The 25,374-nt window shown below is 46.3% G+C and overlaps 1 protein-coding gene across 1 annotated transcript in view; it reads left to right on the top strand.

Annotated features, from left to right (window-relative positions):
• The window catches only part of MYO16 (myosin XVI), a 437,171-nt gene that overhangs the window by 218,897 nt on the left and 192,900 nt on the right, over positions 1 to 25,374 (top strand). Inside the window, exon 16 of the mRNA XM_032496671.1 lies at positions 2,214 to 2,361. Coding sequence (XP_032352562.1) covers positions 2,214 to 2,361 — 148 coding nt within the window. The remainder of the gene's footprint in view (positions 1 to 2,213; positions 2,362 to 25,374) is intronic.

The raw sequence follows: 25,374 nt of genomic DNA, 5'->3' as shown, positions 1-25,374 counted from the left end.
GGGTTAATATTATTAATAAGAAACAGAAAATGTTTTCGGCAAGAAATTTGCTTAAGAAGAAAAAGGAGGCAAGAAAATTTGGTAATTAAGATCTCAGCGTGAAGTCACCAACTGACTGAATACCCATGGAGAAACGGGAGAGAAGCTGTGCCACCTCGTTTGAATTTCACCATCACCTTTGGAATTTTACGTCCCTATTGAAGGCATACTTTGGAAGAGTGTTTCTTTAAGCATTTATGACAACCTTTCTAGACAGTATCCAATGAGACAGCTTTTCTTAGTTAGTTTATTAATTCTGAGTTGTTTTAAAGCACTGATAATCATTCGGACCGGCTAAACTGACCACTTACAAAATATACAGGGACAGAGCGTTACAGTGCTGGGTCTGCTCCAGTCGGTTTGCTGTATGAAACTAAAATTGGGAGACCTCACACTGTGGCATTTAGAGGCTGGGCTCTCAAATAGTTATCAGCAGACCCATTACACGTGATTGTTTATAGTTCAAATGTATGGAAAATTAAATCCATTTGCCTTTCTAGAACGAATCCTAAATGATCCCCAACAAAGGGTTGACCATGAATTCTTACTTCCTAGTGGAAAACTATAGTAATTCACAGTTGCATTTAAAATTGAAATACATAACTGTTTACTGACCATTCATACTGATAAAAATAAACCTAAATTGAAATTAACAGAATACTCCAGAAACAGTAGGATCTTCTGCAGACAGACATAAAGCCGTAAGTTCTGACTAGCACTGGTTTCTGAGTTTCCAGCCCTGTCTCTGAAGGAACACAAGGCTGTGACTCCTGTATTGCACACTTCTGTCACTGTTCAGCTACTGTGAACTAGATTCCAACGTGTATTTATGATGTTGTTCCTTTTTGTTTTTTCACTTTTGGAGTGTTGAAAGGCAGAAGACCAAAATAATGAATGTTAGGTGTTGGTCCTACTGACACCCGTGAGGTCACAGCAAACCCGGAAGATGGCTGGACACCTTCACACTGGGTGTGCGCTGCCCACAGACACACCACTCATCCCCCGGCCGGGAAGGAGGTACGAAGAACTCTTAATACTCACTAGTAAGAAAACAAACAGCCCGACTTTAAAAATGGACAAAATATCTGGAAAGACCTCTCAGCAAAGAAGACAAATGGAAAATAAGCATATGAAAAGGTGTTTCACATTCCACGTCATCTAGGGAATGCAAGTCAAACGAGTGAAACACCACTGTAACCCCTGTTAGAATGGCTAAAACCCCAGGCGCTGACAACAGCTAATACTGGTGAGGATGTGGAGCCACAGGAACAAGGATTAACTGCTGATGGAAATGCAAAACAGTGCAGCCACTTTGGAAGACAGTTTGGCAGTTTCTTACAAAGTTAATCATGTTCTTACTGTATGATCCAGGAATCACACTCCTTGGCATTTATTCAACTGAGCTGAAAACTACATCTAAACGTAATGTAGACACAAATGGTTATAGCAGCTTCATTCATAATTGCAAAAACTGGAAGCAACCAGGATGTCTTTTAACAGGTGAATGGATAAACGAACTGTTGTACATTCATACAATGGAATATTATTCACTAATAAAAAATGAACTATCAAGCCATAATAAGACAAAAAATAAAAACCACCTGAAATACATATCATTCAGTGAAAGACACCAACTTGAAAAGGAGTACATACTGTGTGATTCCAACCATGTGACGTTCAGGAAAAGGCAAAACTATGGAGACAATAAACAGATCATTGGTTGCCAGAGGTTAGGGGAGAGGGAGGGGTGGAGGGTGGATCACTGCTCATATTCTATATGATACTGTAACGACGGACAGATGACGTATAAATTTCTCAAAATCTATAGAACTGTACAACACGAAGAGTGAACACCAATGTAGATTATGGACTTTAGTTAATAATAGTGTATCAATACTGGTTCATTCATTTTAGTAAAGGTACCACACTAATATGTTAATGACAGGGAAACCTCATTGGTGAGAAGAGAGAGAGGATGTACTGAAACTCAGTAATTTCTGCTTAATTTTTCTGGACCAAAAAATTTCTCTAAGAATAAAGTCTACTATTTGTTTGGAAAAGGCCTGTGTTTGCAAAGGAGCTGCATTATTATCTCTTCTAAATAATATGGGCAAATTTATGGAAATGAAACTAATAATGCCATTTAACAGAATCACTTTCCTTTTCTTAACCAGCCAGAATTTATACGTATATGCTGGAGAAATCCAGGCTTGTCTCGCAGCCCCTCGGCCAGAGCAATTTTCTCATCTTCTACTTGTTGATGGACGGCTTATCCGCTGAGGAGAAGCACGCGCTGCACCTCGGTAACTTACGTGCTCATCGGTAAGTGGCTCCGTATTTTTTGTTAGGTTGATCTGCCTTCAAACTGTGATAGTGTTTTAGCAGTCTTAGATTTTCTTCTTATTTTTTCAGAGAAGAAATGGTGACTTCTTTTAGGAGAATGATTGGGTATACTGTTAGGTTAAAACCATTTGTATAACGGGCTTATAACCATTTACTGAGTGTTTAGGTGAGGTTTCATGTGTGCGTATAAACTTATGTTTCTATTTTCCTAGTCTTCAGATCAGAATAAAGAATTAGTGCATATATAAGCTTTTCTATTCCTTTGAGTATTTTGTATGTGACTTTAGTTATGCATTCCTCATTTCGTAGTTTTTTGAAACAATGGAACGTAACATTTGAGCAATTGTTACTCATTAGTAACAGATGAGGTTACACAACGGCTTGAGATGAACAGCCCTCATAAACCGGGGGGGCTGGTTTGCTGCATGGGAGGCAGAAGGCATTTGTGAAAGTGAGAATGCCTTGGTCATAGCATGGCTGTGGAGATGAAGGATCTCAAAGGCAGAGAGCGGAGGAGTGATTAGCAATGCGTGCGTTTCAGCCAGCTGCCTGATGGAGTGTCTACATGGAGCTGAACCCCCAGGCCTGCTGGGGAAGGGGCGGGACAACTCCTGTGGTCCCCATTGCTGGGGGGGTGGATGATGGAGGGTGTGGGGCTGGGGGAGGGGAATGGATTGGCACTATTCTCGTTTACTGAGACATTATTAACAAGGCTTATTCAGTTCCTTGAAGATACTACATCCAACAGTGTAGATATAGTTTATCATGTCGAATAGGAGAGAAGCAGTCAAGATGTTAAGAAGGCCTTGTCAAAACTGTGTTTTATTCAAAGGGAGAGACTGTCTGGAGATTTACCGCCCCTCAAAACAACAAATTCAGAAGGAAAAGGCACTAATATTGTAGCATGATAGCCCGGACAAAAGGGATTTAAAATAATAGAAATTCTGAGCTACCAGAGCACTAGAAATGTTTATCAATTCCTCTCATTTCATAAAGGAGAAAACCAAACCCAGAACTAGAAAGAGGTTTACACCACAGTGAGTGTATTACACAGCAGCAGTGCTGAGAAGACCGGCTACTCCGAAGTAACTTTTTATTTTTCTACATGGAATGTCTCTAATGGGAGGAAAAGCATCAGACTGGGAACCAGGGGGTGGGTGTTCAGCGTAGCCTGCAAGGAAGAAAAGTCTTGGATTTTTGCATTCCTAATCTTTCCTGCAGGCAGAAGCTCAAAGCTGGGAGCTGACGGTTGGTTTAGAGGGTGTGTCTGAGTGTCTGTGCGCGTGTGCGTGCGTGCGTATGCCTGGCATTGGGGACCCAGCGCCACTGAAGGTTAGAGGCAGCAATCTAGCCCACGAGGCAGAGGAACAATCCAACTTCTTGGTCTGGGGTCTGGACCCGCCTTCTGAAGCGTGAGCGCGTGTGGGGGAAGCAAGCATTTCTTTATTGACCTCAGTTCTGACATCGGTTTCTCTTTGCAAGAGAGTTTGGAATCACTTAAGTTGTTTAGAAAGTCAAACGTCAGGGGCTGCTTTGTGAGACGCTCCAACAGGAAAGAACTCAGCAAAATCATGAATAATTCAGGTCCCTGGAACAAAGAAGTTATTTTATTAAAATGAATTATAAACATCTAATGGGCGCAAAACAACATTCCTCAATAAAAATGTGGACCGCCACTCCGGATTCATAAACAATACCCTCTGGAACATTTGTACGATGAGAATTGCACAGGCAGGATTCTCTTTGCTGATAAAACGAGCTGTTTTGCAAGCTATAGTGCATTGTCTCTCACAGTAGGTTTCATGATTTGTGCCACGTGAGCCTTCTAACAGGTGCAACGTTGGTGCGTTTTGTCACTTTCACGGTGCTGGCGAGGCTGGAGGGGTTCACATTTGTATGATATTTGAATCTGAGTTGGGGTATAATCTTTGTTTAGTAATCACGTATATTAAGGACCACAATTTTGGAAATTGTTCTGCTTGTTTACAATCAGTAGTATAAACTTGAACTTGTTAGCTTTCCACAAATTGATGATCTGAGTTTCCTCCTTAAAATCAGTGCTCAGAGGTCAACGAGATCACTATACATATACGTACACAAAATCATTATCATCACCACACCTACTTGTCTGATTTTATTTAAAAAGATGTGGACATCTCTATTAAGGAGAACAAATCAGCCCCTGCATTATCACCTGAATATCCCTCTGTTTATTCGAGTGACTCCACAGCTCAGTGGGTCTTGAAATTTTATGAGGTAAGCTGAGTCTTAGAGCAAACTTTACAGAACAATGAAGCCTGTTTTCTTCAAATGCATCTTTTCTCTTTATTACTACCAACTTGTTACCTGCGTGGAACGTAAAATAAACATGTAACAGTAACTGTGAGCTGAAGGCATAGCCAATGTTATGTGATTAGAGCTCCAAAGAGAGGAAAGTATTTTTGTAACCAAGGCTATTGTAATTAAAGCTACAAAGAGTGGGTTTTGTTTTTTTTTTTTTTATTTAAAACAAAACAAAACAAAAAAACCTTGATTCTGTTTTTGGAACTAAAAGTTTTCAAAGTCTCGCATGAAAAATTTATCGAGGCTTATTTCAGTGTTAAATACACTAAAAATACTTCCTTGTTTGTAAAATCGGAATGGTGTCTGGAGCAAGCAGGCAGCATTCTTGCTCATAGAACAGCAGTGGTGCAGACGTCGACAGCAGCTCCTGTGCTGCCTGCGTAAGTCCGGTATTTATAGCGCTTTGCACAGGCTCTTCCTGGACAGATTGTTCAAACAGGGGCAGCAAGAAAGAAGCCTCCAGGTCTCTAACGTTTAGCCTCTGCAGTGAGATTGCATTGATTGAGAATTCCCACTAGATGGCGCACTCTCCACAAAGTCAGACTGAAGGGAGGAAAAAGAAAATGCCCATCTTTAAGGGTCTCTTTTTTATTTACGTTCTTCAAATGATTTACCTTTTCTGTCTCCTGGCTGTTTTTCAAGTTTCATTTCAGATTTTCTAAGTGATACTAACATTCCATCTGGGGAATAAATGTAGCTTATGTTCAAGGGAATTGAAATGTGATGAAAATTAGAAATAGTTACTAATTGCTTATGTTCAACCTACTTTAAACAGCTTTTACGAGTTTAGTCCCGGACCAGCAGGGCTCTGAAATCCAAAGAAGTTATTCCTAATCTCCTTTCATATTGATCAATGATGGAAAAGACGGTGGCGCTGCATAGTAACATTCTCAGCAAAGGCAGGTTTTGAATTATACGCTGAGAGCAAGCAACGCTTTGACTCAGTGCGTGTGACCCGCCTCTAACCTTGTGTGTTAGCGCGAGGAAACTCTGACTCACCGAGTGTTTGAACTGTGAACGCTGCCCGGAGTACACCTGTCACAAGACACTACAGCAATTCACTCTCAGTGAAAGTTCATTTTCTGCTAAGGATTTATTACGCACCTTGAGCTGAATCTGAGAAAGTCTCATATAATTAAAAAAAAAAAAACAAAACCTCAGGGTGAACTTAAATATTCTTTGCGGATGATTTTTCATGATTTTGTGATATAATAAAATATCTACTCAGCCATGAATTTCAGGCATAAAAAAGCTTGAAGGTGCTCCAGAGGCAAAGGTTGGAGGCAGGAGGTATTACGGTCCATTTCTAGCTAATTCTGTGATTAATTATCTAACTGGTCGTCACAGCCGTAATGCATGCAGCTCATGCAGCACTTCCCGTAGGCCTGGCCCTCTCCCAGAGCCCGTCTTCCCTGCTGGGTGAATCCTCGCTGTGCCCAGGCAGCAGGGGAATCGGGTGGCCCAGGACACGAAGACGAGAGGCCCCCCAGGAGCCAAGTGTGACTCTTAGTCTTATCCCCGTGTTGCCTCCACAGCCACGTTGCCTGTAAACGGCACCTGCTGCTGCTACATCTTCGCGTCAAGGATATTTTAAAGAAAATGAGAGGGCGAGTGCACGGTCAGGTCTGTAAGCTCGCTCCTGCTTACACTTGGCTAAGCAAAGCTAACTCAGGGCATTCTAGAGTTTGTCCCCTCCAGCTACCATACAAAGCAACTCAGGGCCATTTCTTTATCCAGTAGCAGAAGACAGATTTTGAGATTCATTACCCTAGCTGAAGGTTATATGGAAAACGTGGAGAGGGTTGGATTACCTCTGTAAATGGCAGGTAAATCTCACTTTGAAAAGCCACCAGGAAGCAGCCACCAGGCTTTCTTCCTTCCTTCTGGCCTTGATTTATGTCGGCCCCAGAGGGGAGAGGGGAGAGGCGGGAGCGCAGACACGCAGCACCACACTCAGCCCGAAAGCCCGTCTTCAGAGCCTGCAGCAGAGTGGGGAGCTGCGGTGCCCCTGACTGAGTTTGTAGCAGATACAGAGCCGGGATATGCAGTTCCCTCATGAATGTTTAGTGGATAAATGTAGTAAACGGAAGAGCTGGGTTCCAAACCCAGGTGTGTTTGGCTTCAAGTTTTCTGTTTATGAGAACTCTTTGATTTCTAGTGTCGGACACCCAGCTCTCACACAATTAAGGGAAAAAAGGAAAGAGGACTCAGAGGGTCATAGAATAGGAGCAGACGGGAGTAAGGTTTGCCATCAGATAGCTAAATCCAGGAACGCAAGTGCTGGAGTCTCTCTGGGTTTTCTCTCCGTCTCTGTCTCTGTTTCTCTGTCTCTCCTGAGTGTGTGTGCGAGCCCACGTACACACGCACACACACCTGCTGTAATTGGCTTGTGTTTCTGACACAGAGAGGCATCTGACACGCAGGGCCCTAACCGTCCACGTCTTAGGAGCACTGCGTGGAAGCCAGAGCTTTCTTTCTCAAACAGGCCGCCGTGGCCGCCCAGCTTAGGTCTCTGGCCCAGCCCTGCCCCTGGGTCGAGACAAGAGGGTAGGGAAATTTGGCCCATGAGTAGGACGGGGAGCTATTTAACTGAAAAAGGGGGAAGGAGACCTGGGCACGTGTAAACAGCCACGCAGAGCCTGTTTCCTCCACGATGATGCTCCGACAACCAGGCGGGTCCTAGCTGCCTGGAGGGAGGGTCAGCCCCCCGCCAGAACACAGCTGCCGGGAGACCAGGGAACACACACAGCTCTGCCACTGCTGAGCGACTGTGGCCCAGCTCACCAGCTTGGTTTTCCAACCACGTGGGTCAGATAGCTGCCTACACAGGACCATGAAGATGGTAAATTTATTGCAAAAGGCCCGCAGATAAAGATTGCAGTACATATCCATATAATTTCTGTTTTATAAACGTTTCCCCAAAACCAGCTTTGGAGGGGGTTAAAGATTAAAACGCTATGATTCACCCAATCCACAATATTATTAATAGCTAGTATATGAGAATTTTGTTATCTGAATAAGTCTCAGAAATTCAGATTTCTCCCTTACCTTTCAGCGGCCAGCATGTGTTACATGGTGACGCACGTTGTTTGCGTTGGTGGAGCTTTTGCATTTCTGTTGTGCTTCCTTTCCTCAACTGGGCATCTTCCACAGACACCTTTGTCCACCCACGGTAACGGTGGGAGGTTGTGGCTGACCTCCTTGCGCTGCGGTTGGGCAACTGAAAACTACAGTTGCTTGGCTAAGTAACCAGCGTGGAGCAGAGGTGATGTTTGAACTTGTCTGTTTAATTCTCAATTATTTATGTGAATAGTTTTAAAATTATTCCATACAGTAAATGAATTTGCATTACAGATACACTTTATTGTCTCTACTACAGCAAGAAAATCATTTGCTTAACTCTTTTTTTCTTCTAATTTTTAATAATAGTAGCATCATTAAAATTTTGAGGGTGTGTAAATAAATATGCACACCCATATGTACATAGAAAATGTACATGCACATAGAAAACAAAAAGAAACCACCTTTTAAGACTGCATGAAATATTGCACTGACATTTATTGAGTGCCAGGTACTACATTCAGTAATTACTTGGATTATCTTATTTAATTTCTTTAATGACCCTTTGAGGTAGATACTAATATTGTCCTTGTTTTATGGATGAGGACCCTGAGAACTAGAGGGTGAATAACTTGCCCAAGGCCACGCAGGAAGGAGATGGGGGCACGGTGACTCAGAGCTGGTGGTCGGTCTCAAGCCTCCTGCTACTGAAAGCTGTTTTTGCGTTTGGGAGAAATGATGACTGTGCTTATAGTTTAGAAACGGACACTCTGTTCTGACATATAAACTTAATGCCGTTGTCTACACAGTCATAGTTTGGGGAAAACAGATGAACGCGTGCCTCTTCTCAGCATATCTAAACGGTTATGCTGTTTCCCGAGTTGTGTTTCTCTGGTCCTTGAACCTCCCGTTTGACTGTGTCTGTTTTCCCCGGCACCAGCACCGAAAGAAGATACCATGCTCCCCAGTGTCCTCCCGTCTCTGCTCGTCACATGAACACAGGTGCTGACTCTTTGATTCACCCCTGTTTCCTGGCCAGGCCTGTGTCCTGTCTGCACAGCTTCTCTGTGTGCCTCTCCAGTCCACTCCTTGTATGCCCAGCAGGTTAGCATTCGGTAAATTCCAATTTAACTCTAAAACCTCTAGAATCTTTAAGAAATGCTGCTGTTCCATCCTGTCACGAAGTCTCCTTGCCTTGGTGCCAGGCAGCAGAGCAGACCAGGCCTCAAGGAATTCAGAGAAAGGGACCGTTAACTTGTTCTTTGAGAGTCTCTCTGTGGATGGTCACCTGTGGGGGCGGAGTTGAGTATCAGTCACGTGAAAGAACTTAGTTGTTTGCTGAGTGAAGGAGATCAACTTTCCAAAATCCAAAACTCCAAGTATATGTACATATATATACATATACACATGTATATATGAATAAAAGAACGTATTTTTTCCTAAAAGTTCAGGATGAGGGGCTGTGGCTTACAGGATGTAGTTTGCATGTGTCGGAAAACATGGCAGTAATCATCCGTCCTCAGGACAGCAAGGCAAATGGTCACAGAAAAGGCCTCCGTCAGGTTCCATGTCCGCCAGGAGGACCCGTCCGTGCCCAGCTCTCCCTCCTTCCCAGTCTCTCTCTGTCTCTGTCTCTCTGCCTTTAAAATTGTTTCTTCTTTACAAGTAGAAGTTATTGTATTGTGTTCTATGTTATGAAGAACTGTATCGAGACACCAAACAGGGAAGGGTGGTGAGAATCACCCATTTGTAAGTGGAGGTGTGGTTCCCACAGGCTGGACCGCCTTGTCCAGTGTTTGGTGTCACCACTGCCATTTTAGAGGGACTTAAATGTGTGCATGAATTTGTTTGCTTCTTCCCAAAACCTGTGACTGAAGCCAACAGCATCCCACACTTGAGTGCGACCCTCTGCCAGCTCCGTCCGCACGTGTCTGCCCGGTGGATACAGTGGGACATGGCTCCTGTGAGCCGGGCTCCTCCCTTCCTTGCACTTGGGCCCCACACTGCCGTGCTCACTGGTTTCCCTCCGGGTCAGGAGTGGAGGGACCGCCTCCTTGCGACAGGCCTGCCACGGCATTCATGCTCGGAGCCCAGGTGAACGTCCCCCCCTGTCCCAGCCCAGCCTGGCCTCATTTTTCTGAGACATGCCACAAAGATATCTCTTTCCAGCGCTGTCCACATGCACCCTCCCCTGTGATCTCCCAGTTTCCCCTGTAGTTCACAGGAAGCGTAGGGGTGACACCACCCAGTGTGAGGTAAGGTGGTGTCCTCTGTCCCGTCCATACGGTCCATACGGCCACATTACCAGATGGATGCACGCGAATCTCGTTAGCAAAGGGGTGCCTGTGCAGCCTGCGGAGTCAGGTCCCGCACCTGCTGACATCTGGGGGACTTGTCCTCCGTACCGGGGTGGCTGTCTTTTGCATGTCGTGAACGTTCTGTGACAAATACGTACGAGCTACTAAAAACAGTACTTTTAGCTGAAAGTACACCGTCTGCCCCGCCTTGTGCTGGCTGGGCAATTTGGGAAAACCGTGCAACCTCTCTGTGCTTCTCTTGGCTCCTCCGTGAAGCAGCGCTGACCTGGGGGCAGGGTTGTGAGTGAGGACCGTGCGGCTGCCCCCAGCCCTCAGGCTCAGAGCCCAGCCACACCGCTCCTGCTCGTGCAGGAGGCTCGTTCCCACAGAAGTCGTTACAACAGAGAGAGTGATTGTGATGAAAAAGGTGACAAGTTATGTGCTTAGCGTGCATGGGGTCCTGGGTTCAATCCCCAGCACCTCCATATAAATAAATAAACCTAATTACCCCCCCCCAAAAAAAAACCACATAAAAAATTAAGTAAAAAAAAAAAAAATGTCGCGTCAGTGTCAGAGCTGTAGGTCTCCTAGAAGAGCTGTTGTCTGGGCACGGCTTCCCCCCAGTTTCCATCTCTGCCTCCTGCCCAGCTCCACCCGGGATGTTCCAGAACTCCTGCCGTGCAAGTGGACCTGATTCTCTTGTCACCGTGATGAATTGCTCACTTCAGTGATTGAAACGTAATGGGATCTTTTGATGGAAATCAGCACAGCCTTTGTGAAGAAACGCAGGCGGCTGAGAGTAGGTGCAGGGAGAAGGGTGGCGGGGCCGCAGCCGGTGCTGATGGAGAGGGAGGGGCCCCCCTCCAGCCTCGCCGCCCGCTTCTCCCACGGAGAGTGTCCCGGCACTGCTACCCAGCTTCAAAGGAAGGTGGAACCCTGGGCAGAACTTGCACACGTCTGGGCAACTTCCTGTTCACATCTTCCCCGGGGCGGGAAGCCGACTGGAATGCTTCAAATTGTCTGTCTTTCTGTCCCAGCTAGGGTAGGGGAAAAAATGGAGATTTTCTTTAAGTCCAAAAACCTGCGCTTACTTAATCACAGGAGAGGATGACCTCTGTAAGGGTTTGGAATGCATGCCTTGTTCCCAGTCATCTGTCTCCTCCGGTAGATTCTGTGAGTTCAAACGAGACGTGCACTGTGTATATTACAGGGCGGGTTTTGACACTGAGAACGCGGTGTGGATATTTATGTGGAACCCTGTGATAAAACGCTTGCGTTCACGTGTGCACACAGAGCTGACGCTGCATCCAGACAGGCAGGAAGGAGCACTTTGAAGCTGACGCTGTCTGTTCTTGTAAATCCACAGTGGGGTCTGACAGCACGTGGGAGGTGTAATTAAAGTCATAATAACCAACATTTACTCACGCTAAGAGCTTGCGTCATCACACTGTCCACAGCCCAGCCTGACACGAGGTTGAGCCCGTCACCCCGTCACATCCTAGGAGCTCAGGGGCCGCTCTTAAGCACCTCACATTTCTGCCTCTCAAACCCTGATTTCCAAATAACAGGTGAAAGATCCTGTGGAAACATTTGCAAAGGAACCACAAAAGGACCACGGCACCCAGAGAAAAGCTCTCTGACCCGCGAGGAGAGGCTGGGGCCCCCGAGGGCCTGGATCACAGCTGCTCCTCCCGTCCTGGTACCAGAGGCCTCTGGGAGGATGCGTGTGGACCAGAGGGTGCAGGTAAATGTGGTTTGGAACAAGCAACTCAGACACAGGGAAGTGTGAGGCATTAGGGGAACTGGTAATAAGGTGGAGATGGTGCAGTAAATGAGTGCTGCTCACAGTCTTGGCCTCTGGAAGGATCATTGTGCAGCCGGGGCTGCTGGTCACTGGAGGGGAGCGCTCTGGATTAGGCAGACCGCCGAGGGCTGCAGGATCTCACTCCCAGTGAGGCTGGAGGGGGGAAGGGAGACGGGACCTCTGGCCGCTCTGGGGCGCCCGCCCCTCCCCGCCCAGCCCTCTGCCTTCTCTAGCCCTGCTCTTTCTTGCAGATTCAGAATTCTCAGAATTCAGGACAAGCAGTTTAAGATCCCTTGTTTTTTGCTTTGAAAGTGGCTGCACTTGTCCTGGAACAGACTAGGTTCCGAGTCAACCCTTGTTAACTGGGGAACACATGAAAGTGCCCGTTTAACTGAAGTCATTGAGAACGTCTTACCCTTAACCCCCCAATTATTGCTCGTGCTTGAGATAAAACAAGACTTTCCAAATGGTGCCCCGGCTTTCCTTGTCTGGGCTGTCATTTACCGTAGCCGGGGGGTTTCCAGAGCGAATCCCGTGGTGTTCATTCTCAGGCTTGTTTTCATGTCTTCCGACAAGGACATCTCTTTTGCAGTTGAGCTCTTTCTGATGCCGGAAACTTCCTTACAGAATCTCAGAGGAAGCGAAGAGTTTCTGCTGTCTTCCACCATCACTTTAGGGCCAGAGAGCCAAAACATGTTTAAATACACCCACTAGTCTCTGTGTTTCTACACAGAAAGAACTCCTATGGACAGGATGCTGGCTCCATCCATCTGCCCAGCTGGCGCCCCAGCTAAGCTGTGTGAAATGTTGTCAGGGTTTGTAGCCCCGTAAGTTGAACCCAAGATGCTGCGAGTGAGTGGGGCTGCCTCCCCTATCCTGCTCCTTCCACACCAACCTGGACAGAGCTCCAGAAACAGAGCAGAGCCCCTGCTTTTCTGAGTCACGGGGAAGATCATTAATTATGCTCCCACCCCTGTTGCAGAAGTCTCTTCCTCTCTGCAGATCCGAGTGCTGAGTGATCACGACTCCTTAAGCACTTCAAAGAGCCACTCTCACCCCCTTGAGGGCTGAAGGGTTGAAGGTGCTCGAGCCCCAGTAGGAGGAAGCTCTCCCTCCCAGCAGCGTGGTATTCCAAAGCTTTCCTCACTCATTGATTTCCGAGCACTGCGTCTTCCCGTTGCTCTCGAGCTCTGTACCTTCCAGCAAAGGCACTTCCTTGTCGCAGAAAGAAGTCTGAGGATTGCATCCGTGCGGGGCGGGCTTTGGCAGCGCGGCGTGGCCCGTGGCGCGCGTCTGGCGCAGCGCCCTCCGCTAGCACCCAGGCCAGCGGCTTCCGTTCAGCACCTCAGCTCTGCTTTAGTCTGTTTGTCACCAGGGTGTGCAGCTTAACATCTTCACATTAATTGGAATCAGCCAGTAAGTGATTTCTGCTCTTCGCTGCTCTGAATGTGACGTCCCTTTTCTTGACGACTTCTCGGCGTCTAAGAGAACTCACTTCGAGCCTAGGAAATGTCTGTCCTTGTCTTTCCAGCGGGGCGGCTCGGCCTCAGTGTGTTCAGAACAGCATCCTTCTGCACATTTAGCTGAGCATCAGCCAGAGATGCCCCAGAGTGCACGGACATCGGGTGTCGGAGGGACAGGGTGCCCATGCTCCTGAAATGCAGTGTTCCCACCAGAACCTGCTCTCCTGTGGCATCTCTTGAGATCATGATGCAGCTTTGAGACGATGAAGTCCTTACAATGCACTGGGTTTCAGGGGGAAAGGGGAGGTTATAACAGACAGGTGGGCCGGGCTGAAGCAGTCCTGGGATCTCGCTGAATCCTGCCTCTCACTGGCGTGTAGACTGGGGTCATGGAGACGATCATTGTTGCCCACCCGCCTTCAAGCCGCCTAGCGTCCCCCCGTGGAGGACAGGACGCTGCAGTGCCTTGAAGGTCTCCGCCCGTGGGGTCTGCAGGCCAGGCTCTGTCCCCACTGCCGGGAGACACAAGTGCGGCCCTGAAGAGAAGCAGAGACGTGGCCGCGTCTCCGTGTCCGCAGAGACAGGGCGCAGCACAGAGCACGCATCTGGAGGCCGGCGGTGAAAAGCTGGAGAGAAGTGTGAGCAGCAGCACAGAGGAGCGCTCCCCGGGGGGGCTCACCCCGGCGGCCCCGCCCTCCCCCCGGAACACACCCTTCACGGAGCCGCATCTGCTGGGCTTTCTCCAGCACAACGTCAGGCCACCGTGGGACTTGCTGGTGCCAAAGAATACGGAATCGTAGGTGGAGGAGATTAAGAGGCACACACTGCCAGTTACAAAATAAATGAGTCACGTAGGAGAGGTGCAGCGTGGGGAACGCCGCCAGTAACAATGCAGTGTCTTTGTCCAGTAACAGCGCAACCGACTTCTCAGGTGATCAGTTTGAAAAGCATAGAAATATCGAACCACTACATTGTGTACCAGGCACTCACATGGTGTTGTAGGTCAGCTGTGCTCCCAAAGCAAACCAGCACACAGACTCAGAGAAAGTGATCAGCTTCGTGTTCACAGAGCGGGGGTTGGAGGAAGGGGAATTGAGTGAAGGTGGTGGAAAGGTACTAACTTCCAGGTATCAGACGAGTAAGCTATGGGGAGGTGATGTGCGGCGCGGTGCGCACTGCTGGGTTTACACACGAACGCTGTGAAAAGACTAAATCCTAAGAGCTCTCGTCACAAGAAAGCGTTTTTCCTGTTTCTTCAATTCTGCATCATTCTGAGCTGATGGATGTGGAGATGATCGTCCCTTCATGACGTACGCGTGTCACATCAGGACGCTGTGCACCTCAGACTTCGCACTGCGGGTCACTTACGCCTCCGTGAAACTGGGAGAAAAACGCATACTCCCGAAAGTGTTTACTTCAGATTGCAGTTCTGTCCAGGTCGCGGCCACTGTGTTGGAGGCCAAGAGCCCTGAGATGTAAAATAACCTGTGGCCAAGTTTCCAGAGTCCTAGTGTGAGAAAGACCTAAACCGGGCGGAGGTGGACGTCGGCCTGTGAGACAGCAGTCGGGAGTCACCGGTGGACCCCGGCCGAGAAGCACATCCCGACTGCACACTGCCCTGGCGACTGGAGGGTCGGCGTTCACCAGGCAGAGAAGGTCCCAGGCAGGGCGAGAACACAGCTAGGGGGCGCTAAGAGACGATGAGCACCGGTGGTTTTCCGAAGTGAGGAGGAAGTAAATAATAAATCAGATTTGTACATATTTTTTCTCTTATTCCTTCCTCCGCACAACAAGACTGATCTTTTTCTAGGCGCGATTTCCAACATCCCTTGGAGAGTGTAATGCTCGACCCTCCCTGGAGACGCCAATGTCGCTGGTCGTGGTGTGAATGGCACTGTGGGGACTCCGGCCTGGAATCTGAATGTGCGCCAGCGAGATCCACGGTCTCCAGTGAATTGGGGGCGGTGGTTCTGCAGGTCCCAACCATCCAGAGGTCCCTGGTGACGACTGCGTGAAAGTCCAGCTTGTGAAACTGACCCGCAAAGACAGCCTTATGACCTGGAAATGTGTGTATACTTTACAAGACTTTTGAAATTTTGAAAAATTTTCCTTGGAAACAAGGTGAGACCCAGACAGGGCAAATATTCTGCTGTGTGGAATGAAACCTAACGGGGATGGACTTCACATCCCCCTGGTGCCAGGGCAGGAAAGGGCTGAGCACAGCATGGAAATTCAAAGCGACCTGCGTTCCCCCACACCCTGCAGGGCGGCCTCTCCTGCCATCCCAACCGTCAGGAAGTAAACACGAGGCAGAGGGACCTGATCTCTGGGACGGCCGAAGCCAGGGCGACCATCAGACCCAGAGCCCGAGCGCCCTCCACGATGTGCCGTCTCGCCACACCACGTTGCTTTCCGCCAGACGCGTTTTTGGTAAAGTGCCCAGGCGTTGCTCCGGAAGCCCTCCGTGAGATTTCCAGAACTCTCTGTCTCCCCAGGTCTCTAGTGTTAGGACTCCCTGTCCAAGTGCCAGACATGTCCTCACACATCCCATCAGTAAACGCCTTAGGACAGCTGTTAACAATGATGTGATGTTATCGTCTATGTCGTCAGGTTCTGGATAAACCTCATAAAATATTGCATATTATTATACATAACCCCATGTCATAATATGGCTACAAACATACTTAATTTCATGTGTTTCACATTTAAGCAGCAGTGTGGCACCCGTCTCGAAATACAGAAGTTCATGTTGAGCGGATGTTAGCGTGTAAGGAGAGGACGGCTTAAGATGCGTGCAGAGAACTGGCCGTGTGGGTGACTGAAAGGAGAGTGGAGGGGGTGGTTGGGTAAGGGCAGTGCTCGTGGACAGGCCGCGTGGTGATGCCGGGGCCAGCATGGCAGCAGGGCTGGAAGATCAGCACTCATCGCAGACAAAGCTGTGTTTACCTGTGGACGGGAATGGCCCGGAGCGCAGCGGCGAGCAGAGGGGCGCTGGGGCATGCGGAAGCCTCGCGCCGCGTCGGCGCTGTTCACATAAACGCGGCACTTCAGCATCTGTGGTATCCTCCTTAAGGAGCTGAGCACATCTTAGGCCACAGAGTAAAGCTTCATAAATTCCCTGGTTCAGAAATCATGCAGGGTATATTCTCTGTCCACAGGGTAATAAAATTAGGGACTAAACACGGAAGTAGACGCAAACAGATGAACAGTCACTAGGAAATTAAATATTGATCGTTGGTGAGAGAAGCGAAGGGAGCGACACTGAGTGAGAGCCCTGTGCGCAAATCTGAAATTGACTCTAAAAGAAACGAAAAAAGTCAAATGCGATGAAAACCCTGAAGGACTGTTTCTGTCCCCAAAGAAGCCACTCCCGGGAAGTTCCTAAGCGCATACTTTCAAAGCTCTTTCAAAGAACAGAGAATTGTTTAAACCCTTGCAGAAATGAGTGACTGAGGAAAATCCTCATTGCTTTTCTGGACTGGCAGATGATGCAGAGGAGAATCCCCGGAGCTCCGGTAACCGTGCGACAAAATGCACGTTCTCACAAGCAGCCGAGGAAATGCACCTGAAAGAATTATTAGGTGTCACTTCACGGTGAGAACGCTGGCAACACCGGGAAAAATCAGTAACTCGAGGGGCCGGGCGCTCTGGCCCACGCCTGCTGCGAGCTTAGGTAAGCACAGCCACTTTGAGGAGCAGTATTTGGTAAAGTTGGGTACGTGTGTAGGGTACCAGCCAGGTGGCCGTCACCCGCCATGGGGCTCTTGGCCGTACCTGGACACACGGCTGGTTGTGACAGCTTGGAGACAGGGTGCTACTGGCGCCTGGTGAGCAGACACAGAGGGAGCCACCCAACCCCCTGCCTTCCACAGGACTGGCCCCGCAGCAAAGAGTCATGGGCCCCCAGGGGTCTCCAGCCCCAAGGTGGAGAAACGCTGGCTTAGGGAGACCCCCAGAGCGCATAAAAACATGGACGTGGGTCTTCACTGACACATGTTCCAAAGATGCAGATAAATAAGAGAAAAGAAAACAAACGACCATCTTTAAGAAAATGAATGAATTAATCAGCTGTGGTCATGGCGGAGCGTCTTCAAGCAACGTTAAATGGACCTGAGCCCTAAGGAGGAACAGACCTTATAAATGTACAGCAGAGCTAAAGCAATTTGCAAGCGGCACATGTGACGTGGGTGTGATGTTTATATAAGTTTAAACACAATAACGTTACATATTTTCTAGGTACACACAAGTGTAATTTAATTTTTTTAAATGGACTGAAAGATAGACACAAAGTGGGTCACATTTATTTCCTCCTGATAAGGAAGGAAATAATGAATGAATAGGTGGGGATGTCAAGTTTATCAGTGAAATTCATTTGTAAAAAACAAAGATCTGAAGTAAAGATGTGCCATGTTGCTGTTTTCAGTTGCTGAAGAATGATCCATTGGCTGTCTCTGTGTTCCTCTTTTAAAACTCTTAAAACTTTTCTCGCTGTCAGACTTTTTTAAAATTTAAAATCCAGGGTATCTCTGCTATCAATACATCAAAAGATACACTAATTAAAGAAAAGAATAGAAACGACCTGACTTGTAGACACGCACCATAAATAAAACATTAGCCAGTGGAACCTAGAAATCCATTAAAACATACTCAGTGGTCGATATTAGGAAATTTAATTATTAGCACTGTCCATCACATCAATAAGTAAAAAGGGAAAAATCAATTGACCGTTTTAATAGGTGCCAAAAGACAGTAACATTCAACTCCCAAATCTATTTTTAAATTAGAAGTAGAAGGAGTCTATCACAAGACAAATATTATTTATCTTAAGGCCTAGGTAGATACCACATTTAGCTGTGAAATAGGTATAGGCCCTTTTCAGCATCAGTCCCAAAGTTGTAGCCATTGTGATCAGAGAAGAAAAAAAAAAGGAATAAATGTTGTCAAGGATAAGACAGGAGTACCATTATCTGTGAGTAGTGTATGTCCACCTAGGAAATCCAGTAAATCGGTGGAGAAGTATTTTCTCTACTAATATAGTTCAGTGATGTTTTGAGTTGCAGAACCAACAGACGCAAAACGTAAAAGGTCACATGCGCACCAGCCATAACCACTTAGACGAAATAGACAAACAGGAGCCTTTCCTTTAAAGAAGAAACTAAAGAAGAAACTCTCTGTGACTGAGAGTGAACCTGGTAAACACACCCACAGAGAAAGTGCCATCACGAGAGCGGGGATTTCTGCCTCCCACGGCACCAGTGTGAACACACATGTTCTTACACCCACGTGCGCCTGTATACACACCTCCCCTGCTATCTGAGCATCTCTGTCTTACCTATTTTTAAAAAATTTGTATTGAAGTACAGTCAGTTACAATGTATCAATTCCTGGTGTCCAGCACAACGTCCCAGTCATGCATATACAGCCATATATTCGTTTTCATTAAAAGTTATTACAAGATACTGAACATAGTTCCCTGTGCTATACAGAAGAAATGTATTTTTTATCTATTTTTATACATAGTGGTTAACGTTTGTAAATCTCAGACCCCCAGATTTATCCCTTCCCACCCTCTGTCTACCAGTAACCATAAGATTTTTTACTATGTCTGCAAGTCTGTTTCTGTTTTGTAGATGAGTTCATTAGTGTCCCCTTTTTTCTTTTTTCTTTTTTTTTAGATTCTACATATGAGTGATGTCATATGGTATTTTTCTTTCTCTTTCTGGCTTGCTTCACTTAAAAGTGATGATCCCTGGGTCCATCCATGTTGCTGCAAATGGCATTATTTTATTCTTTTTTATGGCTAAGTAATACTCCATTGTTTTACCTGTTTTATGTATTGGGATCCCTTAACATTTGTATTCAAAGTCTTCGTGATGGAAAAATTCTAAAACCATTGCTCCAAAGCATTCTAGTCACCTAAGAATTGTTTATGCACATCTGCTCCTCTTCCCGTCTGAGCTAATCTACCGATTCCCACCGAGTCGTCTGCGCTCCGGGAGCAAGACGCATCACGCACCTGGTCAGACGTACTCAGTGCCTGAGTAAGCGAATGACTGAGTGAATGAATGAATGCCTTCACACTCTTCCTCTTGCCTGGATTCTCCTTCTCCACCTAGAAAACACTTTCATTCTAAAAATTCACCTTGAGCACCTCAGTCCTTCAAAGGTTTCTCTGTCCTTCATGGTCGCAGGCAGCCCCCCCCACCTCCGCTGTCTTCTGAACTCAGCGTTTGCTGCCCTTGCCGCTACTGTGGAATTCATCACGGGTGATATATTGCGTGTTTATGTCGCTGTTTTCCCCCAAGAAGCAAGTATTCTGAGAGTCGAGACCATGACTTAATCAGCTCTAGATCCTGCAGAGTAGGTGTGCGGTGAAGGGATGAATAAACATTGTTATGTGTGAGTGCACACACGTGTGTGTAGATTTCTAATTGTATAGCAGTGATTCTGGCTATAAATTTTGTTTAATTTATTCTGTGTGAGGCTTCAATTTGCAAATCATTGGAGTCATTCATTTTACCAAGTTTGAAAAATTACTGGCCGTGGTCTCTGTGAACATTCCCCCTTCCCTCCAGCACGCCTGTGGGATGCGCGCTGTCTTTCTCATCCTCGCTCCCCTCCTCTAGCTTCTTTCATAGTTTCAATTTCTGTCTCTCTCTGTGCTTCATTCTGGATAATTTCTGCACTGCTTTTTTATAGTTTTGGAGCAGTGATTAATCTGATGTTCAATGCATATATTGCGTTTTAACTTAAGTGACATTTTGCCCCCATTTCTAAGAGATCTGCTTTGTTCTTCTTCCAAATCTGCTTTTTCTTAAATATTTTTTCTTGTTCTTTTCTCATATTTCCAGTTCCTCTACTTGTTTCAAGCCGGCTTGTTATAATGTCTATGATCCATCACTGTATTAGCTGAGGCTCTCAAGCTTCGACTACTGCTGCTTACGTCTGCTAACAGTTGCTCAGGGAAGGTTATTTCTCCCTGTCTTTGAACTTCAGGGTGTGACCTGGTGTCCCTTGGTGGTGTCCCAGGCTGGGAGAGTCCTGTGTGACTTGGGTCAAGGGTTACCCCTCTAGAGATCTTTTTTTGCTTTGATCAAGTGTTACCCCACCTGGGACCATCTTTACGCTAATTCTTTAGTTCACGTGCCCCAAGGACACATTGGGGTTTGAGGTTAAATCCCTAAAACCAGGAAAGAAAGGACTGCCTGTGGCCATGACTCCTGGGGGAGACGTTTGCCCACCCAGAAACCGCCTGTCTCTGTCCAGGGGCAAGCATCTTAGGGTGTTCTTCCCCTTCAGGTGGTAGCCTTTGGACGTCTGACTTTATGTCATTTCTGGGGCCTAAAACGTGATCTCCTCCCTGTATGGACCGCGGCCCCTGTTTGACAGAATAAATCAGACTTCCTGTAAACCCTGAGGGCCAGGGCACGGTCGCCCCTGGGTGACCCAGGGGCTGTTCCTTGCCCACTGAGCCACCTTTCCCACTGAAAGCCTGCTTTCAGTTTACCTGGTCCACGTGGTCCCGGAAGCGCACCAGGCGAGGCATTCTACGCTCATGACATTTCTCCTTGAAGAAATGAAGAGCCTCTGTTTTCCTTCACTGTCAATCCAGGGTAAACAGGGGGTGTAGGTTATTCTGAGACACATGAGCTGTCTATGTATGCAGAATAGATCGTATTGGGTGGTGTGTGTGGGGGGGGGGTGTGTGTGTGTGATTGGAAGCATGTTTACATCCACCCAGGAAATGGATCTTACTAAATTTGATTAGAGTTAAATATTTTGACAGATTCTAAACACTTTGACAGACTCTAAACACTTGCGCGCTGATTTGGGGAATATTGTCAGAGCAGCTAATCCTAAGAGCTTCAGCTTTCAGAGAGATTAATTAATCCAACACTTTTGTATAAAGCAAAGCACTCAAAAGCGTCCGCATCAACAGCCGGCACGGGGCGGCGTCACACACGGTGGCACCAGGCTGTGGGGCGCGTGTAATGCAGGGTGTGTGCACGCGCGTGTGCGGTGTCAGGCTCAGGACGCCTTGTCCTGGGAGCTCCGCGGCGTCTCGCCTGTTTAAATATTTCGCGGTGAACAGAACATCACGCGGTGGTGGCTGATTCTCAGTCGTCTCTCACGTCAAACGCATTAGCTCGGGAAAACCATCCGCGTGTTACACCTGGGAACCTCCGCCGTGAGCCTTCTGCTTGCCGGTAACCTTTGCAGAACACGTTAATAAGGAAAAAAGACTCTGAACACTGAAAACGGCGGAAGACGCTAATCTGTGCCGGAGATGTTGAAGCGCCGGGATCCTGGTGCCACGGGGAGCGGCAGCGCAGCAAATCCTTTAAAACTGAAACTCGAGTATTTTGAAGTTTGTGGCCCAGCGGACCGTCTCTGCTTGCTTTTCACGAGAAGGATCACCTGCTGTGCGCCCTACTAACTCAGGCCCCCTCTTTGTGCCTGCGGGGGACTGTGCTGGAGCCCCCGAGTAAGCCCCGGCCCGGGAACGCTCGGCAGACGCCGCCGCCCGCGGTCAAGCTCTGGGCACGTGGGCGGTCGGTCCCGACGCAGAAGTGGTTCCGGGGGCATCTGAAGGGGTGAGCCCGCTTCTGGGAAGCAGCAGCCACATGGAGAGGTCACTGGAAGTCAGTGGCAGGAGACACGACCTGAAGGTGGACTGACACTGACCCCTGCCCTCTCCTTGAGCCCCTGCCCCCTGCCCCTCCCTCCTGGGAAAGCATCTGGAGAGAAGGGTCCTCCTGGACGTGGAGGATCCCCTTACAGAGAGTGAGCTGCAGAGGTGCGGAAGGAGCCAGAAAACGGACAGGAACACGCATTCGCCCTTTTGTTTCCTTAAAGAATGCTCCCCAAACATTGATTCAATCGAGAGAAATGCCCTTTCTTGCTGGCATGGTTAGGGAAAGCTCACTGCAGCAATCAGCGTTCAAATTAATTCAAAATTAGCATACCACGCTTCCTGCTTTGGACACGACAAACGCGTCTTCCTCCTTCTCTCAAAGCAAATTAATTTTGTTTAATTAACTTTGAATTTTCCCAAATATCTAGAAGTCAGTTTAATTATGCATGCATACAGTAATCTATTTTGTGGACTAATTGGCATAAATATACCATGTTTTGCATTCGTCATGTAATCGATTCCTCGCTTCCAAAGAATGCCAGAGAGGCCGGCGGGTCTGCATTTCATGGACAGCGCTTTGTTTTCCCTCTTCTTTGGTTAGAGATTGGTTTTTTTAAACCTTTCATTGATTATTTCAAATAGTCACTCTATTATTTGACTATTTGTCTTTGTCTTGGATAATATAATTACTATTACAAGCACATTTCCTCTAAGTATCTGCATTACTTCTAAGTTCCTCTCCCTGACACAAGGGATTTTTATAATGTTTGAAGAATCCCCAGGATTGTAAAGCCTCTTAGACAACATGTTGATGAGACCAAGTGCATTTACAGAATGGTTAACATTTCATTCCGTCACTAATTGAAATGCACATGTACAGTTTCTGATCAAGCCAGTTGTTGATTGAAACATGCAGGAGCATTTTAGTATTCAAAAAAACCAAAACCTTCTAAAATATCAGTTTGCCTTTCAGACTTAATAGTTAAGTAATCATTGCTATTCTGTGTGTTGGTATTCTATAGAACATCATGTTTTACTCTATTGCTGCCATCTTATCTGAACGCTGCTGACTGTGTGATGTCTCTGGCCATAGACTCTGTCTCTTCCATCTTTGAGTCCCACTTACCACAATTCTTGGCAGGTGTGCACACTCAGTATTGTCATGTGCTTGGGTAAAGCCGGGACAGCTTAAATTAGCAGTTCATAATAACAAAACACGGGGCACTGTCTCTTGCCAGCATGTAATTTGTTCAAGTCTGTCTTTATGAAGCTTCTCTGATTTCCCAAATCAACTTAGACTGACGGCAACACAGTTATCTCTATTAGAGAAATATTGATTATCTAAATTTTTTGTTCAGAACTTTCCTTATTAGTGAGTAAATATTGAGAGAGTGGGGACCTTGCTCTGTTCAGGACTGTGGCCCCACTAAGAAAGCATGGCTGGTATTAAGTTAAGCGTTTGAAGACTGAGCCAATAAACTGATGACCAAACAAAACTCAGCTCATTTGCTGTGATGATAAGAATGTCCACCCAATGAAAGAAATGAATATTTTGGGCCCCCCAAGAGGAAAAGTGTAAAAACATTTTATGGGTACTCGTCTGAACGTAATCACTGAATTCTTAGCATCATACACTGAGCAAATTAAATTATGATTGATAAAATGTGGCCTCTACATTTCTGCCTTAACTGCAAGAATATTACTCACTGGCATTATGTGATAAGATACTGTGGTTGCTGCAGTGCAGAATGACTCAGTAACACATCACTAAACTTTACAGCAGCCTCCTGGTCTAGATCATTATACAGATGCAGGACCGTTATTCAAATGTAGCATCATCAACGTTTCAAATGTCCTGCGTGCCCGGCCTTTTCAAATGGATCTTGATTCCTCTTTGGCTGAAGTGGGTGACTGATTCCACTTAGCAGACGGCTTTCAGTTTCAGCAGGAAGGGATGTCCTGTCTGAAACTGGAGGTTGGCGGGAAGTGAGAAGGAAGCTCAGAGCAGAGCTGTTGGCAGGTCAGCTGTTAAAGGCTCCGAGACAGAGGCACAAAGCGCAAACAGATGATCTGTGACACCTGACGTGCGTCGTCTTTGTACTCTGCCTCCTCTGTTCCCACCGGGCTTACGGCGGAGCATCATTCTGGGAGGGGAGATGAAAGAAAGAAGGAGGAGGCCATCCCACCTTTTAATTAGTTAATTAATTAATTAATTTTCAAGGGGGCTTTCTTTACATTTTATTTTTGTGATGAAAACACAGCAGAAAATTCATCATCTTACCACTTTTAAGCACACTGTTTCATAGTGCTAAGTACACTCACTTATTGTGCAGCAGATCTCCAGAACTTTTTTCTTTTTTTTTTTTTTTCCACATTTTTTATTGAGTTGTAGTCATTTTACAATGTTGTGTCAAATTCCAGTGTGGAGCACAGTTTTTCAGTTATTCATGAACATACATACATTCACTGTCACATTGTTTTTTCGCTGTGAGCCACCACTAGCACGGGGAAATATATACAAGATCTTGTGGTAGCTCATCCCGCCATTTTAAATAAAACTTTTCCTAAAATCATCAGGAAAATAGGCCATGATCACTCCTTTTTTTTAAAAATCACGGCAACTGTAGTTTTTAACTTGCATTAGTTACTTTGTGTAATGTGATTCTCGCCCATTCCAATTTTAAGTTGTCTCCTAACAAGTCAGAAGTAAATATCCATTGAGTTTTATCTTAATTATTTTATAAGCGTTTGTTTTCATAAAATTTGGGATTCAAGGTTAACTTTTTCAAGTGTTTGAAACCTTAAATATAAATGCTAAAGTTATTAGAAGCAGCAGGTTGTGCAGAAAGAAGCTACAGAAGGATTTGTATAATGTTTAAGAATCCACAGTACTAAAAACCCATTTAAATTAAATTTACTTCTAAGGAAATGTACATTTGAAAATTGAAAATAAGTTTGACAGTGGAGAGGCATCTGAGCTTCATCATGTTTCTCTTTAAAATGATGCTTACTAACATTTTTAGGGGTGGCACTGGTTTAGAAAAATAGTTATTTCTCGAGAGAATGATATTACAGTCATAGCAGTAGTAATAGTGAGGATGACCTGATTCAAAGCGTCATTTCATTTCCTCAGTATCTGAGGGAAAAGTTAAAACAGAATGGTAATTATGCCCCTAGACTGATGGACATATTAAGACGAAAACAGTTATGCCTACTCGTCTCGAAGATTCCAGAATCTGTCTTTGGAAACGCTAGTTTTAAACATGCTTTACTGACACTATGCCTCTCTGCATAACTGATTGCTTTTTAAGATTCTTGTGTAACTTCTTGAATTTCTCATATTAACATCTCACAGCTAGAATATTCCATCTGGAGCTACAGCACATCCTT

The sequence above is a fragment of the Camelus ferus genome, chromosome 14 (assembly GCF_009834535.1).
Source record: "Camelus ferus isolate YT-003-E chromosome 14, BCGSAC_Cfer_1.0, whole genome shotgun sequence".
NCBI classification, from domain to species: Eukaryota; Metazoa; Chordata; class Mammalia; order Artiodactyla; family Camelidae; genus Camelus; species Camelus ferus.
Note: the sequence above shows the minus strand (reverse complement) of the source record. Positions and strands in the feature narration are given on the sequence as shown.